The following is a 15,657-nucleotide window of genomic DNA, read 5'->3' on the forward strand; positions in this document are numbered from 1 at the left end:
TCCTTGCTTTCTTTTTTGTTTTGAGATTTTTAATCAAAACCTAAGGTTTTAGAATAATTAGAGTTTTGTTATTTTGATTGAAAACTAAAACTTAGATTCTGAATATTTTGATTTTATAATCCTCAGGCTTTAAAAGTTATTTTTTAAAGCAAGAAACTTATGCACGTTTTTCCAATGATTGTCCAGTAAAGGTACAAAGTCCAATGCTTGTGTTGAGAGGAGCTTGGAGTAAATGCTGTTGATGATGATAGGATGGAGACAAGAAAAATGTTTAAGATATGGATGCACCATAACTTCACAGTGTCCATAGACTCCATACTCCACAAACAGGTGTCAGACACTTGACATGAGTTCATGCAGGGAGCCTTTGTTGTGAACATATAAATACAGTTTTAATAGCTTGAGCACTTTTGACAACCTATTAGTGTTGATCAGTACATGGTATTTTTTATCAACAAGGCTCTATGTTAGTAACTCAAACCTATCATCTTCTAACTCATGTTGGCCAGCTAAAGTAGAATATTTCAGAAAACAGAATAAGAACAAGCAACATTGCACTAATTTCATCATAGTATGAGCATAGAGCAAAATAAACCAACAAAGCAGATAACAGTGCACAGAAATCTAGAGAATTCAACAGATGCAAATTGTTACTGTAGAAATAGTAGATAAAGAAAAAAGGTACAATGTCCTTGTAAACAATGCAAGAATTCAGGCCAAACAGATACTTAATGATTATCAGTAAAGCACCTTCAATGCCGCATCTTTCAAAGTCTGAAGATTCTCCAATTTAAGCCTATACATCTTTAACTCCTGTGCTTGATCCTTGTGAAGCTTTTTTATTACCTCTAGGGCTTTTGTATATCTGATTAGGAAGACATAGCAAAAACAATTATAGTTGAAGAAAATAAATCTATCTCAGTGAACTTTGTGCATCCATCAGATTACCTGCACAGAACCAAATTATATGTAAATAATAACGCAAAAGACATAAGCATTACTATGAATCCAGAATGCCCCAAAATGTAATCCAAAGTGCATAAGGTACAGTATTGTCCAACAGTTAAGAGTCATTTAGATGCCAAACAGTAAAACAAAATGTAGCACTTCAGTCTATGTATAAGGTAAGAAACATGGGGCACATCGAGTTGCTTGCAACTTCAGCAAGGTGAGAAAATGGTTCAAAAGACCTTGCATCAGTGTGAAGGCTAGGATTTCCCATGTGAAAATGATTTACATGACCATCTCGCCATGGAAAGATTGCAAACTGTTGCAACTGTGCCAACCTAAGCTTGGAAAACTGCATCAGCATCACAGTTGCAAATGTGCCCATAATGCATCCTAAGGTATCTTATGGCACAGAATGTATTATGTATGTAGAAGACCATCATCATGGGCTCTTTAATTAGCTAGAAGGATGGAATGTGCTGTATTGTACTTATCATGCAATTGTTAAAATTATGTATCAAATATTGCAATCTCATATATATTTTATATATATATATAAGGTGATACATATATGATATATATGTATATGTATCTACCTAATTATATATAATATAAAATATATACTTCTTTATTATTAGCCATAGGGGTAGTTTAGTCATTTCTCAATTTTTTAGCATATTCATTTTACGAATATGCTTGTAATTTTGCTTTTTATTTTTTCCTTTTCTTCTTTTTTATTTTTCTTTTCTTTTGACTAAAGTCAAATGCACCTTGGGGGGCCACTCTCATAGACGTTGGGCCCCTCCAACGGTCACAATTGTGACCGTTGGAGGGGCTCTAACGTCTATGAGTTGGCCCCCTCCAAGGTCCTTCTCAGGGGCATTCCCCCCTTTGTAACTTCATGGCTTTGGGTCAAAGCCCAAGTGATTCATAAAGTGTTTGCATTTCACTTTTAAGTTGTGCATTTGTGAGATTTGTATTGTGCTTTTGTGCACAAGTGTTCTAAGTGTTCTTATTGTGCATGTATGCAAGTATTTACTATCAAGAATATTAAAGTATTGATCATAGTATCTTGTTGAAGATACTTTCACATGGTATCAAAGCCACGTTTGAAGAAAGAAGATCGTGTGATTCTCCACATTCTTAGTTACCTCGAAAAACGTGCCTTCAAGCTATTAGAGATTAGAGTGCATCACTTCCTTCGGACAATATTTTAGAAATCTTCTTTGTCAAGAAAGACTTAAAAATCTATTGAGGTACGTGTTCTTTTTTTATTTATATCCTCTCTAATGGGCAAAAAAGACTCTCACTTCTCCCTCGGGTTTAAACTCAATGGTTCAAACTATCATGTTTGGGCTGGTAATATGGAAGCTCATATTAAAGGAAATGGGCTTTGGGGGTATGTTCAAGGTTCGAGACCGGAACCTGAACCAAAATTTACCATTATCGAAAAAGGAGATATAAAGATTCTTGAAGGACAAGAAAGGCAAAGAGTTTTTGAAGACTATTCCAAAAAAAAAACATGAATGAAAAATAAGAAACTTCAAGATCTTATCTTGGATTTTCTCATCTGTTGAAACCAAGATCAATGTCAATATCATCAAATTCAAGAAAGCTTCTGAAGCTTGGCTATATCTTGAAAAAATGTATACATCAAGAGATTTATCGCACAAGTACTACCTTCAAAAGAGGGCATTAACCCTACAACAAAATGAGATTACTATTCGGAAATACTTTGATGAATTGTCTTCCATTTGGAACGAGCTTGCTATGCTTGAACCCAAATGGAGTGGTGAAGCTATCGAGCATAGACACAAACAACTAGAGGAAGATCGCTTTTTTAACTTCCTAAATGGCCTTAGACCCGAATTTGAACAAATTCGATCCTCTCTTCTTTCTTCTTTCTTCTTTCTTCTTTCACATCTCCCTCCATTGAAGATGTAATTACTAAATTGAGTGGGGAATAAACCCGTATGGGTATTAGTAAAAGCAACCCTAGCATCCTTGCTACCTCTTCTATTCAAGAAGAAAGTGAAAGGGTGAATGTCGTTTCAAGAGCGGGTAACAATGTGAGGACTGAAAAACCTCCTCACTTTAAGAATCAAAATCAAGGAGGAAATGGGTAAAATGGAAAAAGAGACTATAGCAAACTAACTTGTCATTTTTTGTAAAGAACCAGGGCATATCAAACCAATTTGCCCAAAATGAAAGAAATTGCTTGCAATGGCTACCACAACTCAACCGGAAGAACGGCCATCATCTTCTAATGGGTCTCTTTCTCTACAACAAATTATGGAAGCTCTTCAACCTCTTCTCAAGGGAGGAATTTCCGGAGCCGCTATGACAACCTCTTCACCCCCGGTAAGATATCGTGGCTTTTAGATTCTGGTGCATCATTTCATATGACCCCAAGTGTTTGTTTTCTTTTCGAATATTCTAAAACTTCTTTTTCATCTTTTGTCTCAACGGCGGATAGAACATCTCTTGAAATTAAAGGAATAGGCAATTTCGGAAAACAAGATTTTTTTATTCCAAAAATTAGATTCATACCAAAACTAAATTTGAATTTGCTTTTGGTTTCTCAACTCTCGGACCATGGTTGCGATATAAAATTCTCTTCTGATAAATGTTGGATACAGAATCGTTGGTCCGGGAGGTTGATTGGGGAACGCTCTAGGAGAGGATCTCTACTATGTCGACTCTCTCCAAGTTCCCAAAAATCAATTTTGTAACGTTGTCCAAAATAAAGATATTCATGTATGGCATAAGAGACTTGGACATCCCAATATTGTTAAAATCTCATATTTACCTTTTGTTAAACACTTTTGTAAAGAAGATTTTATATGTCATGAATGTATTCTTGGGAAAATGAAAAGTTTACCCTTTTATCAAATATCCATGTTTACAACAAAACCTTTTAAAATCGTTCATTTCGATGTATGGGGTCCGGCTCCCGTGATATCTAAAGGAGGATTCTCATATTATATGATTTTTATTGACGATTACACTAGGTATTGTTGGATATATTTTCTCAAGCATAAGCATGAAGTTTTTTCGACTTTTAAAACTTTTCCTATGATGATTTTAAATCAATTCAATGGAAACTTAAAAATTCTTAGATCTCTGGAGGAGAATACCTCTCAAATGAATTCAAGAGTTATCTTGAAATTTATGGTATTCTCCATAAAAAAATCTTGTCCAAAAAACCCCTCAACAAAATGGATTAGTCGAACGAAAGCATAGGCATATTATTGAAGCAACTTGAACTTTGCTTATTTCACAAAACATTCCAAAAAAACTCTGGGTTGAGGCAGCCCTTACTTCAGTCTATCTCATAAATAGACTTTCATCAAAAAATTTGAACAAAATCTTTCCTTTAGAAAAATTATACGAGAAGAAACCTGACTATAGCAGGTTAAGGGTTTTTGGTTGTAAATGTTTTGTCCTTACGGATAAAAATGATAAGCTTTCCCCAAAGGCCATTCCTTGTGCCTTTCTTGGTTATTCGAAAACCCAAAAGGGTTTTAGGTGGTATGATGCTAGAAATGACAAATTATATGTTTCCAAAAATGTAAGTTTTTTGGAAAATCTTAGTGGTTTTGAAAGTCTTAAAACTCATGATGAGAATGTGGATTATTCCTTTCTATTTAAATTGTTAGCTAAAGATGATGATACAAGTGATGATGAGTCAACTCAAAATGACTCAAGTGATAATGAAATCGAGAAAATTATCACCTCTCTGCTCTCCCTGAAAGAACTCCTAAAGAATCAAGGAATCGGTGTGTGAGAGAGAGAGAGGGGAGAGAGAGAGAAGAGAGAACTCGATATTTGGGAACCGGTTGCCACTTTTTTCTTAGCAGCTGCAGTAATGCTACATTACTCTTAATAGGGTTACAATAACCTTACAAGGACAAAAATGCCCCTCATTAGTAACACATGTTACATTAGAATACAAAGGAAACAAAACACGTGATTGGATATGGATCATTTATCGGATCCATATCCAATCCATACCCCATATTCTAATACCCTCCCTCAAGTTGTGCATGGGGTTGAACCATGTGCAACTTGTTCTTCAGATACCAGAAGCGGTGACTTGTGAGACCTTTTGTAAATATATCAGCAACTTGGTCTTCTGAAGGCACATAAACTGGTTCAATCTCTTTGTCAGCTATCTTTTGTCTGATGAAGTGTTGATCAATCTCAATATGCTTAGTCCGACTGTGATGAATAGGATTGAATGCAATTTGTATAACACTTCTATTATCACACATAAGTGTTGAGTTTGAGATATCCTCTCTCATCTCTGTAAGTAGATGCCTAATCCAAGTCACTTCTGTTGTGGTAGCTGCCATAGATCTATACTCTGCCTCTATGCTAGATCTTGCAACAGCCTTCTGTTTTCTGCTACTCCATGAGACAAGATTTCTCCCAATGAAAACACAGTATCCTGAAACAGACCTCCTCTCATCTGGATCCCCTGCCCAGTCTGCATCTGTATAGGCCAGTATGTCATGTTTTGGTGTCTTCCATGAATATTGAATATATGTGAGTTCATCACCCACCGTTCCTTTTAGGTAGCGAAGGATGTGTTTGACAACATCCATGTGACCAGTCTTTGGTTCATGCATAAATTGAGATACTTGATTAACAAAATATACAATGTCTGGCCTATTAAAGGTAAGGTATTGTAGCATACCCACTAAACTGCGATACTTGACTGCATCAGGATATAACTCACCATCACAAATACTGAGCCTCTGGTTGACAACACTGGGTGTGGGTAGAGGTTTACAATCTGTCATTCTTGCTTTAGCCAGAAGATCAAGAGTATATTTATGTTGAGTTAATGACATTTTTTCATCTTGTCTGTCTACCTCTACACCAAGAAAATATCTCAGCTCCCCAAGGTCTTTCATTTTGAATCGCATACTCAGCAAAACTTTAATTCGCTGAATGTGGTCTGGAGCATTACCAGTGATAACAATATCATCAACATATATGAGTAAGAAAACCATAGTGGTATCGTCCCTATATATAAACAGAGAATGGTCAAGTTGAGAATGAAAGAAACCGTGTTTTTGGATTTCTAAGGAAAAGCTTTCAAACCATGACCTAGAAGCTTGCTTCAATCCATACAAAGCTCTGGTTAATTTGCACACATATTCTTTTGGGTCTCCCTCTGCATAACCTTGAGGCTGCTCCATGTAGACCTCTTCCTTTAAGTCCCCATGAAGGAATGCATTCTTAACATCAAGCTGACTAAGGATCCAACCATGTTCAATCGTCAAGCCAAGTATAATGCGAATAGTTCCCATTTTTACCATTGGGCTGAATGTCTCATCATAATCCTGACCATACTCTTGAGTGAAACCCTTGGCTACAAGACACGCCTTGTACCGTTCAATGCTACCATCCAGTTTATATTTAATTTTATAAACCCATTTGGAACCAACAACATTTTTATCTGGAGGGCGGCCAACTATCTCTCATGTTTGACACTCATGAAGTGTCTTGATTTCCTCATTCATCGCTTCAATCCATTTGTTGGATTGGATAGCTTGATGAAAACCAAGAGGTTCATCATGTTTTTCAATCTGGGATAGAAAAATCTGAAAATCCATAGAAAAGTTGTCATAACTAACCCACTTTTCAATAGGATGCCTTATCCTGCCTGATCTTCTTGGTGCTTCTCTGTTATTAGATAATGCAATGTGTTCTTCAGCAGGTACATTCGTTTGCTGTCTAGGTCTCCTAGTATACACATTACCTTTGTATCTCAGACACTCTGTTTGTGATGTATCATCTAAAACTGTCTCACCATGTATGTTTTCAGGAGTCAAAATAGTATGTTCAGCAACATGTGAAATAAGTTCAGCATTAAGCCATGGGTCATACCAATTAGCAACTGCACCAATATGTTCACGATTGACGTCTGCTTCTTTTCCCAGAAAACTATTTTCATCAAAAACAACATTTCTGGAAATTCTAATCTTCTTATTGGCAGGATCATAACATCTGTAACCCTTGTGTTCATCTGCATAACCTACAAATTGGCATATAGAGGCTTTGTCCTGAAATTTAGTCCTCATGGATTTGTCAATATGTACATAACATGTGCATCCAAAAACTCGTAACTCATTATAATCGGGATGTGCACCAAAGAGAACATAATAGGGATATTGATTTTCAAGAATAGGCATAGGAAGACGGTTTATCACATAAGTGGCAGTGTGAAAAGCTTCAGTCCAAAGTGCAATGGGTAAATTACTCCCATGCATCATACTCATTGCACTTTCCACAATATGTCTGTGTTTACGTTCAGCAATCCCATTTTGTTGTGGAGTGTACGGGCAAGAAACTCTACGATGCATCCCATTATCTTGGAGAAAATCTAAAAATTCTTTGGAGGAATACTCACCACCTCCATCACATTGGAGAATTTGGATATTTTGAGAGAATTGATTTTTAACATAGGCATGAAAATGACGGAAAATGGAAAAAACTTCTGATTTATGTTTCATAAAGAATATCTAGGTAAAACGAGAGAAACTGTCAATAAAAGATACATAATATTTACTTCCAAAAGAGGAGGGATTAGGGGCTGGGCCCCAAACATCTAAACATATTATCTCAAAAGGCATGGAAGCTCTTTTATTTATTTGATGAAAAGGGAGTACATGACTTTTGCAGACTTGACAACTGGGACATATTTTATCCTTCAATGAGGGTGAAACAGACTCTGAAAGAAAACCATTGGACACTAACTTTTCAATAAAGACTTGACTACAATGACCAAGACGAGAATGCCAGAGATCTGACTTATTACATTTGGATGTACTTAGGACGCTTTTAGAGATGAGATCGGACTTGAGCTTCAGGACACTGGAGGCTGGATCTTCATTAAAGACATACATGTCTCCACGTCGCTCTCATTTAGCGAACATCTCCTTCGTTTGAAGATCCTTGACAAAGACAGAAGTAGGAGTAAATTCCACAGAAGAATTGGTAGAATCAACAAGTTTAGAAACAGATACAATATTTTTCTTTATGTTCGGTGCATGAACAACATCAGATAAAGGGATAGATGACTCAGACAAAGGAATGAGGACATTGCCTATGTTTGAAATAGGGTGGTGAGTCCCATCTCCAGTTACAATATTAGATTTACCAAAATAGGGAGTCAAAGTAGAGTCGGTGCATGAACAACATCAAATAAAGGGATAGATGACTCAGACAAAGGAATGAGGACATTGCCTATGTTTGAAATAGGGTGGTGAGTCCCATCTCCAGTTACAATATTAGATTTACCAAAATAGGGAGTCAAAGTAGAGAACTTACCTGCATTGCCAGTGACATGGGTTGCTGCTCCAGAATCAACATACCATATTCCATCATCATTCTGCTTCAGATTCAAGTTGGCCATAGCAGATAGTAGAAGATCCTTAGCATCATCACTGACCCGAAATGTACCTGCAATTCCTGATATACCAACATTTCTATTGTTTTGCATTCTATTCCGATTTTGTGGGTTGAACCAGCAGTTGGCCTTTATATGACCTCGTTTGTTACACTGATAGCATGTGGGAACATTCTTTGAAAAACTGACATTGGAAGTTGGTGTAGGTAGTAACCCGCGTCCACCCTGGATTGGATTTCCCTTGCCTCTGCCACGTCCTCCTCGTGCACGATCAGCTATCACTCCTGTGGCAAGGACCTCATGCGTAGATGATTGTCCTGTTGAAGCTTCAGACATGCTTTTCAGTGTCATCTCATACTGAAAAAGTTTGGCGCGTAATTCCTCAAAAAAAAGCAATGCAGGCAAGCATAATAAGGATGTAACAAGAACATGATATACTGATCCTAGGGCATTCAGTGTTTGTTGCACCTTTTCTTTATCTGAGACTGAACATCCAACCATGGCTAATTGATCTGTGATGCTTTTGACTTGATTTAAGAATTCAACAATGCTCATTCCACCCTTTCTTAACATTTGAAATTCGCGTTTAAGAAACAACACTTTAGCCTCTGATATTTGAGAATAGTGAAATGAAATGGGGATCTTCGAAACACGAGCTTAGATTAACAAGAGCAAGTGTCAAGAATGACACTAAAGCATAACCCTTAAAAAGGGTATAACTGGAAACAAAATAAAAATAAAAATGTATTCTTTATTGATATGAAAAACCAATTGCTTAAGAAGCATTGGAGTAAAATACAAGAGGGGCTGCACCCCTTTATATACACAGCTGAAAGAGGACTCAATAGAGCTGTTGGGCACAGTCCAACAGCTCTATTTAGAGCTGTTGGAATGTGTCAGTCCAACAGCTCTATTAAGAGCTGTTGGACTGTGTCAGTCCAACAGCTCTATTGCTAGTCAAGTCTGGACAGGACTTGACTAGCAACAGTCATTCTAGTTCAAACTGAACTAGATGACATAAAGACAAAAAATAAAAAATAAAGGAAAAAAATTACAGAAAAGAAAGAAATGAAAAATGTATATATATATATATATAATATAATATTATTATATATACATATATGTACAGTTTTACATTTTAACACTCCCCCTCAAACTTACGGTACAATGAGCGAAAGTTTGTCTAAGAGAAAGTGAAATCGGGGAGCAGCGAGAGGCTTTGTAAAGAAGTCTGCTAACTGATATTCTGAAGTGACATATGGCAGATCAATTATCCCGTGTAGATATTCCTCTCTGACGTAGTGACAATCCATTTCGATGTGTTTGGTGCATTCGTGGAATGTTCTGTTACTGGCAATGTAGATCGCACTTTTGTTGTCACAACACATTTGTGAAGCCTTTGTTGCTTCAACTCCCATGTCAGCAAGCAGTCGTCGGAGCCAAACTACTTCCATGGTCGTGGTTGCCATGGCTCTGTATTCAGCTTCGGTGGATGAGAGAGATACCTTCTGCTGCTTTTTACACCTCCACGAGATTAATGATTCCCCTAAAAAGACACAAAAGCCAGTGGTTGAGTGTCTGTTATTGGGATCACCTCCCCAATCAGCATCAGTATATGCAATTAAATCAAGAGAAGAGGAGGAAGATAAGAAAAGTCCTCGTGAAAGAGAGGACTTGATGTATCTGATAATACGCATGACTGCTCCCATATGAACAGAAGTAGGAGCATGTTGAAATTGACTTGCTGTATGAACAGCATGTGCTATATCTGGTCTGGTAATGGATAGATAGGAAAGTGCCCCGACAAGCTGTCTGTAAGGAGTAGGGTCTGCAAGAAGTTCTCCATCATCAATCTTCATTTTAACATTAACAACTTCTGGAGTGTCGACTTTCTTATCATCAGTAATACCAGACCTGAAAACAATATCAAAAGCAAATTTAGTCTGAGATAATAAATATCCTCTAGGAGAATAAGCAACTTCAATGCCTAAAAAATATCTCAACAAGCCCAAATCAGTCATTTCAAAATGAGATTTAAGAAGTGTTTTGATTGTTTCAACTCCCTGTTTATTGCTTCCGGTGATGATCATATCATCCACATAGAGAAGAAGCACAATGATCCCTGCATCAGAATTCTTAATAAACAAAGCAGTGTCAGTTAAACAGAATTGAAAACCAATATCAATCATAACACGACTAAACCTATCATACCAAGCTTTTGGTGCTTGTTTAAGTCCATAAAGAGCTTTTTCTAAGCGGAGGACTTTACCCTTAGGAATACTTAGACCAGGAGGGGGTTCCATATATACTTCTTCAACTAGCTTTCCATTTAAAAAAGCATTTTTGACATCCATTTGAAAAATAGACCATTTTTTGATAGAAGCTAAGGCAATTAAGGTTCGGACAGTAGTCATACGAGCCACCGGAGCAAAGGTTTCTTCATAATCAATCCCATATTCTTGGGCATAACCTTTGACTACTAAACGGGCTTTATATCTTTCAAGAGTACCATCACTCTTGGTTTTAATTTTATAAACCCATCGACATCCTATAGTTTTCTTCCCTGGAGGAAGATCTTGAATATTCCATGTAGAAGCCTTTTCAAGTGCATCTAATTCAGCTTTCATGGCTTCTATCCATTTGATATCATTTTTTGCTTGAAAATATGTGGATGGTTCTTCATATGAGTGAATTAATGCAATAACTGCCCTATATGTGGGTGAGAAAGACTCGTATGATACAAACTTTCCTGGAGGCCTCGAGATTCGGGTTGATTGTCTAGTTGGAATGTTAGAATATTTCTCAAGTGCACATGGAGGATTAGACTCTTGTCGCCTGGAATATTGAATACTAGTATCTCTATGAACTTCTTCATTTTCAACATTAAGATCAATAATTCTTTGATCATCATCAAAGTTACAGTCAAGGTCATATTCATTAGATGTTGATGTTAGATCTAGCAAAAAGGAGTATTCAGTGACGTCTTTTAATTTTCTAAAATCAAAGAAGCTCTCCTTTTCAAGAAAGGAAACATTTCTAGACACATATAGTTTATTATTTTTGAAGTCAAAACATCTATAACCTTTCTGGTTTTCAGCATATCCTAAAAAGGCACAGGGAATCGCACGAGGGGAAAGTTTATCATTTTTGTCAGTAAATATGAAACATTTGCACCCAAATATTCTTAGTCTAGAGTAGTCTGGAGAAATGTTCATAAGTTTTTCAATGGGAGTGATATTTTGTAACGAAGAAGATGGCATCCTATTAATGAGATATGTGGCAGTTAAGGCAGCTTCTGCCCAAAAGTCTTTCGGGACTTGATTTGCTATTAATAAAGTCCTAGTGGTTTCTATAATATGGCGATGTTTTCGTTCTGCCAGTCCATTTTGTTGAGGTGTATAAGGACAAGATCTTTGATGTGTGATGCCATGCAATTTAAGATAATTTTGAAAATCTGTGGATAAGAACTCTCCCCCTGAATCTGTGCGAAAAATAGTAATATCATTTTGAAACTTGTTTTTAACCATATTATGAAAAGTTTGAAAGTATGAAAATACTTCAAACTTATGTTTGAGAAAGTACATCCATGTATGTCGGGAGAAATCATCGACAAAAATAACATAGTAAACAAATCCTCCTTTAGAAATTACTGGTGCAGGACCCCAAACATCCGAGTGTATTAATTCAAGTGGTCTTGAAGAGAAAAAGGTTCTGTTCTGAAATGGTAATCTTTTCATTTTGCCGAGAATACAATCTTTACAATCAAATGATTCAGAATTACAAAATTTCCCTAGATTTGGAAAATGTTGGATTTTGGCTATATGTGGGTGACCAAGTCTCTTATGCCACAGTTCCAACTCTATTTTTTGAATATTATAACAAAAAGCTTTCTTTGGCATTTCCAAAAAATCCATGTAATAGAGTCCTCCTTCTCTATGGCCTTCCCCAATCAGCTTGCCTGACTGGCGATCCTGTACCCAACAACCATGAGAAGAAAAAAAAATATTACACCCATAATCAGAAATTTGAGATACAGATAAAAGATTTAAATTTAATTTGGGAACATGTCTAATTTCTGGAATAAAAAATTTTTTTGTTTTATACATTTTTTCAAAATTTCCTATTCCTTCTATTTCAAGAGAAGTCCCATCAGCAGTAAAGACCTTTGACACACTTGTTTTATTTTTAACACATTTGGATAGACTTTGATTATTTGGGGTCATATGAAAAGATGCACCAGAGTCAAGAAGCCAAGAAATTTTACCTAGATCAGAAAAAGATGAGGCTGTTGCGCCGGTTGAAGCTTCAGATGAGGAAGAGGCACCTTTGATGAGAGGCTGAAGAATCTCCATTAGTTGGGTCAGGGAAACTGGTGCATCCTGATCTTTAGGCTCCGATCCAGCAATTGCAGCTCTTTTTTCTCTCAGCTCCTTAAGTTTGGGACATTGTGGCCTGTAGTGTCCCGGTTCATGACAGTGATGACAAATAACTTTCTTCTTATCATAGTCACCATTTTGTCGGTTAAAGTGAGGAGGCCTATATGATCGAACATGATTCTCTGGTCTAGACACGGCTAAAACAGAATCATCTTCAATTTTTAAAGAACCTTTCCGGAGACGATTTTCTTCCATTGTTAACTCTTCAATAGTTTCAACAATAGAAGAAATTTTTCCCCGGTGAAGTAGAGGGCCGATTTAGTGGTTTCAAATTCCGGCCTTAATCCAGTGATAAACTGGTAAAAATGTTCGGCATCGAGTTGTTTCTGACGAAGCTCGATGTCTTCGGCACAATGCCACTTTGGTTCTAAAAGGGAAAGTTCTTCCCAAAGTTCGGACAACCCATTGTAATATTCACGAATAGTTTTGTCTCCTTGTGTCATCATTCGAACTTTTTCTTGGAGGTTGCACACGTGTGCAATATCTTTAAGGGAATACATATTCTTAAGGTATTCCCATGCCTTATCGGCATGATCAAATTTGGCAAGACTTGAGCATTTTTTAATGTCAACGCTATTGATAAGCCATGACATTATCTTCGCATGAGATATTCTCCATTCTTTCCATTTCTTCTCGTATGAGGCAATAACCTTGATTTTCTCTTCTTCCGATGGAGGGACCTCTTTATCTCCCTCCTTTTTAGTAAGAGATAGCTTAGGTTCCGAATCGGAACCATCCACAATCCCCCATAAGCCTTTTCCCCATATATGGTGCTTCATGATTGAAGCCCATGTTACATAGTTCGTATCGCTTAGTTTCATAGGCATGATGGTGACTTTATCATTGTTATCCATCGATTACAAGGAGAGAAAGAATAGGGATAGAAGAGAAACAAGGAAAATGAAAAAGAAAAAAAAAAAAACAATACAACAAGATGTGAAATCTTCTCCAATGAAGTGATAAAACACTTCTCTTCAAGTGGCGAACACTTTTGCAAACGGGCACGGAAACCGAGGCAGCTTTTCCTCAAGATTTAGTACTTCTGCGGCTCTGATACCATGAAATGAAATGGGGATCTTCGAAACACGAGCTTAGATTAACAAGAGCAAGTGTCAAGAATGACACTAAAGCATAACCCTTAAAAAGGGTATAACTGGAAACAAAATAAAAATAAAAATGTATTCTTTATTGATATGAAAAACCAATTGCTTAAGAAGCATTGGAGTAAAATACAAGAGGGGCTGCACCCCTTTATATACACAGCTGAAAGAGGACTCAATAGAGCTGTTGGGCACAGTCCAACAGCTCTATTTAGAGCTGTTGGAATGTGTCAGTCCAACAGCTCTATTAAGAGCTGTTGGACTGTGTCAGTCCAACAGCTCTATTGCTAGTCAAGTCTGGACAGGACTTGACTAGCAACAGTCATTCTAGTTCAAACTGAACTAGATGACATAAAGACAAAAAATAAAAAATAAAGGAAAAAAATTACAGAAAAGAAAGAAATGAAAAATGTATATATATATATAATATAATATTATTATATATACATATATGTACAGTTTTACATTTTAACACTCCCCCTCAAACTTACGGTACAATGAGCGAAAGTTTGTCTAAGAGAAAGTGAAATCGGGGAGCAGCGAGAGGCTTTGTAAAGAAGTCTGCTAACTGATATTCTGAAGTGACATATGGCAGATCAATTATCCCGTGTAGATATTCCTCTCTGACGTAGTGACAATCCATTTCGATGTGTTTGGTGCATTCGTGGAATGTTCTGTTACTGGCAATGTAGATCGCACTTTTGTTGTCACAACACATTTGTGAAGCCTTTGTTGCTTCAACTCCCATGTCAGCAAGCAGTCGTCGGAGCCAAACTACTTCCATGGTCGTGGTTGCCATGGCTCTGTATTCAGCTTCGGTGGATGAGAGAGATACCTTCTGCTGCTTTTTACACCTCCACGAGATTAATGATTCCCCTAAAAAGACACAAAAGCCAGTGGTTGAGTGTCTGTTATTGGGATCACCTCCCCAATCAGCATCAGTATATGCAATTAAATCAAGAGAAGAGGAGGAAGATAAGAAAAGTCCTCGTGAAAGAGAGGACTTGATGTATCTGATAATACGCATGACTGCTCCCATATGAACAGAAGTAGGAGCATATTGAAATTGACTTGCTGTATGAACAGCATGTGCTATATCTGGTCTGGTAATGGATAGATAGGAAAGTGCCCCGACAAGCTGTCTGTAAGGAGTAGGGTCTGCAAGAAGTTCTCCATCATCAATCTTCATTTTAACATTAACAACTTCTGGAGTGTCGACTTTCTTATCATCAGTAATACCAGACCTGAAAACAATATCAAAAGCAAATTTAGTCTGAGATAATAAATATCCTCTAGGAGAATAAGCAACTTCAATGCCTAAAAAATATCTCAACAAGCCCAAATCAGTCATTTCAAAATGAGATTTAAGAAGTGTTTTGATTGTTTCAACTCCCTGTTTATTGCTTCCGGTGATGATCATATCATCCACATAGAGAAGAAGCACAATGATCCCTGCATCAGAATTCTTAATAAACAAAGCAGTGTCAGTTAAACAGAATTGAAAACCAATATCAATCATAACACGACTAAACCTATCATACCAAGCTTTTGGTGCTTGTTTAAGTCCATAAAGAGCTTTTTCTAAGCGGAGGACTTTACCCTTAGGAATACTTAGACCAGGAGGGGGTTCCATATATACTTCTTCAACTAGCTTTCCATTTAAAAAAGCATTTTTGACATCCATTTGAAAAATAGACCATTTTTTGATAGAAGCTAAGGCAATTAAGGTTCGGACAGTAGTCATACGAGCCAC

General features: G+C 36.9%; 1 protein-coding gene across 2 annotated transcripts in view; it reads right to left on the reverse strand.

Moving 5' to 3' along the window:
- The window catches only part of RAD50 (DNA repair-recombination protein (RAD50)), a 46,614-nt gene that overhangs the window by 21,689 nt on the left and 9,268 nt on the right, over positions 1-15,657 (reverse strand). For both annotated transcript variants that reach the window (XM_090012783.1, XM_090012782.1), the window contains exon 4: positions 751-865. In XM_090012783.1, the coding sequence (XP_089868909.1) occupies positions 751-865 (115 nt within the window). The remainder of the gene's footprint in view (positions 1-750; positions 866-15,657) is intronic.

This window comes from Nuphar pumila, chromosome 7, assembly GCF_984573655.1.
Source record: "Nuphar pumila chromosome 7, dmNupPumi1.hap1.1, whole genome shotgun sequence".
Classification (NCBI taxonomy): Eukaryota; Viridiplantae; Streptophyta; class Magnoliopsida; order Nymphaeales; family Nymphaeaceae; genus Nuphar; species Nuphar pumila.